The sequence below is a fragment of the Orycteropus afer genome, unplaced genomic scaffold (assembly GCF_000298275.1).
Source record: "Orycteropus afer afer isolate SDZICR_OR568_19922 unplaced genomic scaffold, OryAfe1.0 scaffold00100, whole genome shotgun sequence".
In the NCBI taxonomy this organism is placed as follows: domain Eukaryota; kingdom Metazoa; phylum Chordata; class Mammalia; order Tubulidentata; family Orycteropodidae; genus Orycteropus; species Orycteropus afer.
The window spans coordinates 2,324,341-2,336,080 of record NW_006921687.1 but is presented as its reverse complement, the minus strand read 5'-3'; the positions used below and the strand labels follow the sequence as shown (position 1 = coordinate 2,336,080).

Below are 11,740 nucleotides of genomic sequence, written 5' to 3'. Positions count from 1 at the left end.
AAAAAAAAAAAAAAAAAAGAATTCCCAGATATATGGTAGAGCTGACAAGGAACAAGGTTGCAGTATCTTGGCTACAGCCAGCTCCCCAAAGGGAGCGAGCAGTTGGACCTGTGGGCTTGGGACCATAGTCTCAGGAGACTTCAAACTCAACTGGCATAACATACTATACAAAACACTGTTCCACCTCCTACTTTGGCAAGTAGCAACTGGGATCTTAAAAACTTGCAAGCAGCCATCTAGATAAAATGATGGGTCTTTCCTCATCCAGAGCAAAGAAGAATGAAGAAAATCAAAGACACGTGGAAACAATTAGTCCAAGCGACTGGTACACCATGTGATCCTCAGTCTATACAACTCTGAGAGCAGAAGAACTAGATGGTGCGTGGCTACCACTGTCATCCACTTGGAAGGGATGTACGAGAGCCTGCATAGAGAGGGAGAACAATGTGGAACAAAATGCAAAATAATTTAAAAGAAGGGGGGGAGGACCAGAATTGTTGGTCTGATAGAACCTGATGGAACCACTGAGACTATGGCCACTAGCTGCCCTTCAGTTCTGGAATTGAACCCACTCCTGTGGCTTCCAGCCAAACAAAAGACAGGCATATGAGCTGAACATTTACATTAAGTAGATACACTCCTTGGAGAGAACAATCATGGGAGAAATAAGGGCTGTTTATGCACAGGGAAACAGCTCAGGGGGCAGGAGAGCATGGAGGGATGGACACAGGGAAGAGGTAACTATGGGGAGAAAGTGGGAGGGGAGCTGTTGCATTGTGGTAAATTGTAGTCAATGTCATGAGACCAAGTGTATGTGAGCTGCTGTATGGAAAGTGAATTTGCTCTGTAAACTTTCACCCAAATCACAATAAAACTTTACAAAAAAAAAAGTGAATGAACCTCTTTGGGGGGAAGAAAAAAATCACTACTTTCCCCACATCATATATAATAATTCAAAATATTAAAAATGACCTGTATATTTTTGTCTTAGTACTATAATTTTCATAGTGCTTATATTAGTATGTAATTATAATTATTTGTAACTAGTAATTAAATATTTCTCCCTTGTACTAGATGGTAAACTCCGTAAAGACAGGAACAATTCTGCATTTTCATCTTTTTATACCTAGTACCTAATAGTACCTAGGCCATAACGTATTCCCAAGAAACAATAGTGGAATAAATGAATAATAAAATATATTTTTTAAAATCTCTAAGACTTTAGATTGTATCAATCCGAAAAGCGCTAACAAATCCAGTCACTGAATTACCTGGTCTCTACAGCAAGCATTGGCACAAAAGGATTTTGTCCTTTTTTTTTTTTTTTTTTTTTAATTTCTTTCTTAAACTGGGTTGCCTAAATGAGTTACATATACAGCATGCCTCATGAGAACAAGGAAAATGTCACACCAAGTCAGAACAACAGACCAACCTTATCTGTAACAGTAACATTAAGGGCTATTTTCTGAAAAGTACATTTATTTTATCCACCTCTCTCATGACTAGCCATATCCTTTTCAATCCTTTTTATCCTGAAGAGCTCTTAAACTATGTGACTTTCTCTGAGCTAGTGGAATTTCTGAGTAGAGAAGCGTGGGAGTTTGTAGCTGTACACAGTCTGTTTATTTGGTGTAAACAATCACGTAAATTCCTTCCAAAGCAGAGCTCAGATCCAGGAATGAATGTAACAGAGTCAATCAGCTGAACGTTTACTCAGTTTCTATTATATGAAGGCTCTCAATCTTGGGCAAGATATAGAAGGAAATGTTCTAAAATGACCTCTACTTTGGCCTTTAGAAGGAGCTCTGGTGGCATAGTGCATAAGGCATTTGGCTGCTAATCAAAGGCCAGCAGTTCAAACCCACCAGCTACTCCACAGAAGGAAGATGGGGGAATCTACGTCTGTACAGATTTTCAGCCCCGAAAACACAATGGGGGTTGTTATGATTCAGATTCGACATGTTGGCAATGAGTTTGGTTTTGGTTTTTGGCCTTTAGAGGATATGAAATTTTTCTGTTTATGTCAGAAAATCAGATAGGCTCTAGTAGAGGAAGGTAAATGCTTTACACTAGGTATGTGAAAACACCTACTATGTCTATGAAATGCAATCAATGTTTTAATTTTTAATGTTTTGACTTTCATAAAGATTATGCATACATATACATCTGTGTGTTGTCGTTGTTATGTGCTGTCGAGTCAGATATATCTGTGTGGTCTTTGAAAATGAAGGAACATAAATAATTTTGTAATATTTTTGAACATGGATTCAATGTTCTAGAAGTTCAAGATGTTTCAAAAAAAATAATAAATATTATAAAATCTAAAATTTTTTCTAAATGAAAGAGAAATCAAACTTACTTCTTCAACCTGACTATGTAACTCCATACTGAGAACAGATGAAAGAGCTGTTAATATTTATATCTAAATAAACCAAATAAAAAAAAAAAAAACTCACTGTCATGGAGTGGAATCCGACTCATAGAGACCCCTCCTTGGGTTTCCGAGGCAATATCATTACGGAAGTAGATTGCTTAATCTTCCTTCCAAGGAGTGGCTGGTAGGTTTGGACCGCTACTTAATTTATATAAATACAATCAAATTTGCTTTAAAGTTACCTCTCTCTAAGCTTCCTGAAGTATTAGCTAAACACTTCTCTAAGGAAAAGAGAGATTCATTGATAATTAGGTGATTTGATTTAGAGATCTTTCCTAAAGACATTGGCTATCTTAATAAAAGGAGCTCTGGTAGTGCAGTGCCAGAGGCATCTGACCGATAACCCGAAGGTTTGCGGTTCAGACCCACCAGCCACTCCCAGAAGGAAGATGGGGCAATCTACTTCTGTAAAGATTTACTACCTCAGAAAAGCAATGATGGTCACTATGAGTCAGAATCCACTCCACGACAGTGAGTTTGGGGGGTTTTTTTGGTATCCTTAATAAAACAACAATATTAACAATAATTGCTATTTGAGTGTTTATTAAATGCCAGTGTTCTTCATGACAGTATTATACAAACCAGTGTTATGTCTTACAGCAACTCACTAAAAAAACATTGTTATTCAGATGTTTCAGATGCAGAAACTAAAGCTAAGAAATTTAAGATAATTTGCTGGAATTAAGCAGCTAATATATTATGAACCCAGGTCTGACTGCCCCCAAAACTGATGTACTATCAATTCTTGTTACACTGGCTATTGATTTACTGCTAGACCAAATTCTTCATATTACAAATATGACCCACAGATGGAAAAATACATTTTGTAATATTACATAGAAAATTAGCAGCAGAGAGGAGAATGAAAACATCTCTGACTTCCAATCCAACATTCTTTTAACTAAATTAAGAAGTATAATAATATCACTAATTTGTAGAGAAGTTAATAAAGGCAAAATTTTCCCCAAAAGTTGATAATATTTTCACATGCAAAAAACTGCACAATGAAGACATGCATTGTTTATCACAAATTCCTATGTTTCTCACTTTCAAGATTAACGATCTTCCTATTTCTCTTCCTTCTCACACTGACACTTGATTTCTGCAAACATTCACAGCTATGACACAGCTTTCAACATATGCCCACACCTGAGTCAAGAAATCATTAAACCAACCCAGAGGCTTAAAGGCTGAGCCTCAAGACTTATTTTTCTCTTATGGGCTTTTGCCTTATTCCCAAGCTTCCTTTCTGTTTTGTTCCTATTCCCACATTTCTCTTGTTGAACTTCCACACCACTGGCATCTGCTCTTGAAGCCTGTGTCAGAGTTGGGATTCTCAAGTCAATCAGAAAACTGCAAGCTGGTCCTCCAGTTATCACTTGCCTCCAAATCCCTGTTCACACCTGTCGAGACACTCAGCCCCCCATCTCAGATTTTCCCTTTATCCTCCACCCACTTCTGCCTATCTAGATCACAAACTGCTATTGGCAGCCTAGAAAGAACATACTCCTTTCCCTCCTGGACCTCCTAGCCAAAACAGCTGTGGTTTGCTTACCCCTGGTGTTCCATTCCTTGTCAGGAAGAGAATCTACTTTCTAATCACACAAGTACTTTCCTACTTGTCCCAACCTTTCATATGGAACCAGTTATGCCTGGCTGAGAGCAGCAGGAATAAACAGGTGGATTACTTGATGAACTTAATGAATGCTTTCCTCCCAGAGGAAAGGATGACAATCTTTCTTAAACCAGTGCTGATTCTAGCATTTTTGGAGGCTTTGCTGAATCCATCACTGAGATCACCAAAGATAGAAGTTAAGACTCTCTGACAGCATCATGTAGAAAATTGGATACAATCTCACAGCATGAGAAAACACACTGCTGAGTGGGTATAATGCTAAATAATAATGGGATGATCTAAAGAGAGGAGCGATGAGTCATAGGAAGGCACAGTAAATGTTGCAGACAAATTAAGTAGCACAAGACTCATTTTAGGAGAGTTCAGGGAAAAGACCAAAAGTGTAGGATGGAATTAACAAAGGAGAAACATATTTGATCAAAATGTGAGTCCAACAGAACAGGCTGTTAAAATGCTGAAAATATTGCACTGCTATTAAAATGCAAATTAAAAACTTTTAACACCATTTCATAATACTCCCTCTGAGTTCCCACAAAATATAAAATTAAAATCCACATGAGAAAAAAATATATATTTTTAAAAATGACAATAACTGAAGCACTAAGGAGTAAATATTCCAAGTGAGCTGAAATTCAAATTATAATTATTTAATGGTGCATAGGCTATGCACAAGAAAGCAATTTTTCTTTGTAACAAATATATTTCACTTTTCAAAGACATGATTAAAAATAAATAATTTAAAGCTCTAGTATCCTTGCTTCAAATACCCGTATTTTGTAATTATCATCAATATTCAAAATCATCTCTGAGGAAATACTATAGACAACTGTAATTGGAAGCTGGAACAAATTATTCCTTTACCTTAACAGAGAAAAAAAAATTAAACTAGAACATTTACTACTTTGAATACTTTAGGGTATTAATGGAAAATAAAGCTCTAATCTAAAGTAATTAGTTAATAAGAGGTAATCACTTAGACGATGCTATTTAAGATAAATAACATTTAGAATACAGAAAGTTTTTTTTTATTATTATTATTGATATTCAAGATGAGTCAATTTCCTTAATCATAGGTGGATTATCTGCCTCAGAGGGTTCCTGTTCTGTAATTTAGAAATCTATACTCATTGATAAGGAGCTCTGGTGGCATAGTGGATAAGGTATCTGGCTGCTAACCAGAAGGTCAGCGGTTCAAAGCCACCAGCTGGTCCGTGGAAGGAAGATGGGCCAATCTACTTCTGTAAAGATTCACCGCCTCGGAAACCCAATGAGTTGGAATTGACATGATGGCAGGAGTTTGGCTCGGTTTTGGTTTATACCCATTGATAGGAAATCATCTAACTCCTAACAAGACTGCAAAATGTGGTGGCTGCTGCCAGAATGTGAAGGAGCGTGTGCAGGAGGAACAGACTGAATCACAGTAGGGTGCTTAGTGACCATACTACAATGTCATCTTCAACTAGGTAGCTAAGTCCTGGCAGGGCAGAGTCACACAGGAGGAATTCCAAAAGGGATCTGTTGGGGATGGAAGGGTGAAAGGGAAAGGAAGATATGGGGACAGGAGACTAAGAGGAGATGTAAGCCTATATCTCTAAACACATATATTTCTTCAATGTGAACACCTTCATCTTTTCTACCATCCTTTCATATTTTCCACCATTTAAATATATTATGGTTTAAAACATGAAATCTTTAAAAGCTGTTTTTGTCACAGAGTTTCTTGTTGGAGAAGAAAACACTTCTCTGACCTTTGCTGTTGTTGTTGTTGTTGTTGTTGTTTTCAGCTGCTATAGCGATGGCTTCTGACTCACGGTGATCCCATGCACAATGGAACAAAATGCTGCCCCCTGCCTTGTGCCATCCCCATGATCAGGGCAGATCAGACCATTATGATACATACGGTTGATTTTCAGAAGTAGATCACCAGGCCTTTCTTCCTAATCTGTCTTAATATGGAAGCTGTGCTGAAACCTGTTCAACATCATAACATCACAAAAGCCTTAACAGGCGGGTGGTGGCTGTACATGAGATACATGTATCGGGAACTGAAACTAATCTCCAACATGGAAGGCAAGAATTCTAACACTGAACCACTACTGCCCCTTTCCCTAACCTTATATCATTTCCAATATTCTCCCTGGCTCCATCTTTTTTTCCAATGCTAGTCCCTCTTTACTGAAGTATCCCATATCTTCCAACCCTCTCATCTATCCCCATCATCTTTCCATTCAATTGCTTCAAGAAAAAAAGCAAAGTACTTGGAAAAAGAATGCACAGAGCAGAGGTTAGCAGGGAGGGATGTTCAAATATGAAGAATCCGTGGAGTGGACTAGCTGTTTTGAAGGGCTACTTTGATGTTATGACAGATAAATCTTCCATTCAAACAGTATTCCATTCTCCTTCATCTAGCTGTGCTTTTTCACCTAAAAGTTATGAATTGTTTTGGTTGCTTTTCAATTGAGTTACAAAGAATTAATGCCATTTACATAGAAACTGCATCTTCTCTCAAAGCACTGGAATTTCAGAGTCCAGGACAGCCTGCTCAGTTCAGTGGATTCTGTTCCTCAATCTACTCTTCTCCCTCCACTAGCTGTATGCTTGCCTCAAAACTATAGTTTTTAATAAAAGCCAATCTTATCTCAAGGAAGAGAGTGAGAGATCATAATTTTTTTTTCTTTTAACCCAGTGTTCACGTGCATTGGAGTCATTGCTTAGGCAAGAACACACTGAATGTATTACCAGTTGCTTTCATTAATAAAGTAAAAATATCCTCCCATTAGCAAGCTAATTACATTCAATTTTACTTTCCTATTATTAATCATTCCTATTTGATTTTCTTCTCTCCTCTCTTTCCTCTGTTCTTTTTATCTCAATTCATTTAATTTCCTCATGTCAAAAGGCATCATTCACAATCCCTATAGTTTTATTTCTTCTTTCTCTTGTAGCCAATCTTTTGTCCAGTCAAGTTCTACACTGTATTACTTATCTAGCATTAACTTGCCTAACTAGCCTTCCTTATGAAAAAAACAAAAACTGGACTATCTTTAAACCCTTTCTTAATGTTTATTTGCCTGAGAAGACAGCCCAGGAATGTCAAGGGCTAAATAAAATATTAGTGACATAGATATTTAGAAAATTTATTGATTTGGCGTTTTTTCAGTAAGGTAGATTATAACATCAACAATTTCAATAAACTTGGCTAAATTATAAACACCTTGTACAGTGTGTAGTAAATTATAGATTCATGTTGTCTGAATAGGTTTGCAAGCTTTGCCTCATTTATGCTACCCCATCTTCAACAAGAACTAAAAAAAAGGGAAAGGGTATATCTCATCCTTTCTGATTATGTAAAATGATTATGAATCAACCCCAGCAAATACTCCCAATATGGCTGCATATTCTGCCAGCCATCAGCCTAGTATTTGTACCTCTTAAAAAGCATGAATTTATTTTTGTTGGTTCTACTGGGAACTGTAGAGTCAAATGAACAGGGACCACATCCTACACTATCTTTTACTTACCACACACACAACCGATATGAAGATATCAATTTTTAGCATGTTTCAAGTATAATATAAATATGATTTCCAAGTGGGAAAAAAACTGTATAATGTAACAGTTTTCTGAAATTAGAAATAGGATTTCCTTTTAGGATGGAAATAATAACAGATAAAAATTTTCAGTAAAATTATCAATTTAAAAATATGCCATAAAAATCTCTGTTCTGTTCTTCTGACACAGAGAATTTTTAACTGCTTTTATTTTGTCTTGAAAAATGTTAAAGATACCTTTAAGATGGCATTGTATGTATTATTACAGATTCCTTTTTCTTTTTTTCCAGCTAAAAAGATAGATTTGGAAATATTCCAAGAATCTTGGTAGGCCCAAGTCATTAGAATGTGTATATGTGTGTGAATACACACACACACACACACACACACACATATATAAAAGGAGCTCTGGTGGCACAGTTTCTAAGGCATTTGATTGCTAACCAGAAGGCCAGCAGTCTAACCCACCAGCCACTCCATGGAAAGAAGACCAGGCAATCTACTTCCATAAAGATTTACCACCTCGGAAACCCAATGGGGGTCACTATGAGTCAGAATCTACTTGATGGCAGTGAGTTTAGTTTAGTTTTATACTTAATAAAATATTTGTATTTTTTAACAGATCACAATTTATTGGGAGAGGATTGTATACGCCTCTTTTTTCTAGGTCTGATTACATCTAAGACTCATAGGAACACAAAAATGGCAAAGACTGATTACAAATGAGGGTAAGAATGACTTAGCAGAGATAACCTAGGAAAAGTATTGTTCTACCTCCATTAATATAGGAACTTTCAGGATAAAGAGGAGGTAGCAAGGAGCCCTAATGGTGCAGTGGTTAAGCACTCCACTGCTAACAGAAAGATTACCAGCATTTCAAACCTACCAGCTGCCCACAGGCAAAAGATGTGGCAGCCTACTCCTATAAATATTACAGTTTTGGAAATCTTATGGAGGCAGTTCTACTGTGTCCTATAGGGTCACTATGAATCAGAATCAACTCAAGGGCAAAGAGTTGTTAGCAGGAATCCTGCAGAGGAGGAACCATAAGGGGAAGCTCCCAGTAATGCCTGGAATGCTGATGAAGGACTCAGAATGGCAGGAGCACAGAATGTCAGACAGGGAGGAATGCCCAAGGAAGTTCAAAAGGCATTCCAGACCAATTCTATAGTATGTAGTACAAAAATAAACACTGGGGAGTCCCATATTTTTTAAATAAGGGAGAAGAATGGCACTATCAGAGCTAGGTTAGAGGTGGGAACATTTTGGGGTAGCAGAGCTGACCAAAACAAGTATAAGTGGTCAATTAAAAGTTACTGACATGTCCATCAGGTAAACCTACTCTCAACAGAGCAGACATAAAATCCAATGGCCTAATGGCCATGAGAACCCAGTGAGAGTTACAGGAAAGAATTCAGAACCCGCACAACTCCCCAACCCCCTGAGAAGTGAGGGAAAGTTTGGAAAATTACATTCATTATCTCAGAAGGTGAACACACAGATAACACAATATTTCCACCTTTCCAAGCCTGGAAGTAGTATAGAATGTGGTGATTCTGATCACTTCAAGTAACTCACACCAGAATTATACTCTTCCATGGGTTTATTTTCTAAAATCCTTTCTTTGCAGAGATCAGACACTTGAAGTTCATTAAATCCCTTTTACCAGCAATTCAACTGGTTAAACATTTTTCCAATTTTCTTTTTACCTGAGGTAAAATGCATACAACATAAAATTTGCCACTTTAACCATTTTCTAAGTTTAGAATTTAATGCCATTAATTACATTCACAATGCTGTACAATGATCAGCCATGATTTCCATAGCTTTTTCACCTCCCCACACAAAACTCTGTAGTCATTAAGCAATAACTGCCGTTTCCTCTTCTTCCTAGACCTCTAATATGTTTCCTGTCTCTATAAGCTTGCTTATTCTAGATATTTTATGGGAGTGGATTAATACAATATTTATCCTTTTGTGTCTGATTTCATTTAGAATAATATTTTCAAGGTTCATCCAGGTGGCACCATATATCATTCATTACTTATTAAAATGAACACAAATATATTTGAATGAAAAGCTTTCAAGTACCATAATTACATAAAAACAAACTGCATATTCTTTTCTGAAAGGCAATTGATATACAAAAGTTTTCACACTGATCTTGAGTAATAATTTTCTAAGAAAATCAAACTAAATAAAAGAAGCTAGAATTCATAAACTTATTTACCACCTGAGAAGTGGAAGGTTCAATTTTAAACAGGGAATGTGAGAAAGCTGCCTTGACTATCACCAGTGTTTGATGTCAGAGGTAAACACATGTGTGCAGTTTTATTTTATGAATTTTAGATTCTTAAAAGATTGGTGAAAAAACAGGCTTCAAAACTCCCCCTGCATCTTTTGGCACTACAGCTAACCCTTCAGTTGCCCTAATCTTCCCAGATCATCTGATTTTATAAACAGTTAAGTGAATTCAAATAATGAGTAAAAGAGGTCAAGAAGAAGAAGGACAGGGAGAGGAAAGGTACAGGAAAAATGTCTAGAGTTTATTTTCTGCCTTATTTAGAACTGGGGAAAATAAGATCATCCCATGAAATTGAATGAAAATGAAACATGACTATGGAGCTGAAGGTGAAAGTGAAAGATATAATTCTTAGCTGTTGCCTTCTCTTAGCATGTACATACTTACTGCCAATTTCATAGTAAAAATTATTATTAAAATCTCAATCAACAAAAATACATTTATTAAACACATAGCATAAATGATAGTGCTACATATTATACAATCCTGACCCAAAAGAATAAAATCTTTTTTTTTTTTTCATAAAGCACTGAATCTACGAATGAATAATGCAACTAAAAGGTAACTATTCATTTTCATGTACAGGTCTGTTCATTTCATCTTGTGAACATTTTTTTAAATGTGATATATGACAAATGAAACATAAATGATCTTTTATAAGCATGTTTAAATTATTTTTTGGAAGAAAATACTCATATAAAATTATAAGATTTTAAAATCCACTTTTGGTCTTAAACCATGTATTCTAAACCACCAAAATAGTAATGGACTGATGAGTTAACATTTCATTGTCTGAATTAAAAAATACTTACACTATTGGCTTTTCCAGGCGACTTCCCTGTGAACCAACAATCTCCCCCAATGTACAAAACACTTGTCCCAGAAAGTCCTAAAATAGACAAAAGGATTAAAGCTCATTCCCAAACCATGTTTATACTACACACATTGTACACTGTATTTTCATTAGTTTCATTGCTGCAAAACTGAAATTTCCAACTTTGACTAATAAAGTAAGCTCAACATGTATTAACTTTAGCATATGACTTTCTCATTAATTTTCATGGCCTTTTGTATTTTAATCATAGAAACCCTTTGTTATTTTCCATGAAAATGGGAAAAACTCCCAGGTTTGGATTCACAATTGGCTTGACTTTAGATGTTCCTGAAACTACTAAACTTTTGGTTCAGGTGACAATTTGTGAGACCACACAACAGTGATGGCTAACAACATAGGTACTATGTATTGAGAGGTAGTATAATACAGTGGCAACAAGTTGGGGTTCAGAGATACACTGCCAGGTCTATTCCAGATGGCCACTTACTTACTACTCTGACTGTGCACAGTCATTTAAGGTCTACAGTTTCCCCATCTCTAAAATGTATTAGTACTTCCTTTACAAAGTTGTTTAGAAGATTTGGTTAGTTATTAAACGGGTAGTTATTAAGCAACAACCAGTTACTCAAGGCAACTTCAACTCATATTTATCCTATATTTTAGAGTAGAATTACAGTACATAGGGTTTTCAGTGGCTGGTATTTTGAAAGTAGATCACCAGGCCTTTCTTCCAAAGCACCTCCAGGTGAATTTGAACCTCCAACCTTTCAGTTAGCATCCAAGCATGTTAACTTATACTATGATGGGATAGGTAGTTACTAGAACACAGTAAGTTCCTAAAAATGCATTAGCCATAATGTTGTTGTTGTTGTTGTTATGTGCCATCGAGTCAGCCCTGACTCATAGCGACCCCTCCTTGGGTTTCCGAGGCAGTATCACTACGGAAGTAGGATTGCCCAACCTTCCTTCCGAGGAGTGGCTG

The 11,740-nt window shown here is 36.5% G+C and overlaps 1 protein-coding gene across 1 annotated transcript in view; it reads right to left on the bottom strand.

Moving 5' to 3' along the window:
* The window catches only part of CPNE8 (copine 8), a 426,365-nt gene that overhangs the window by 250,242 nt on the left and 164,383 nt on the right, over positions 1 to 11,740 (bottom strand). Inside the window, exon 6 of the mRNA XM_007943187.2 lies at positions 10,736 to 10,812. Within this exon, the coding sequence (XP_007941378.1) occupies positions 10,736 to 10,812 (77 nt within the window). The remainder of the gene's footprint in view (positions 1 to 10,735; positions 10,813 to 11,740) is intronic.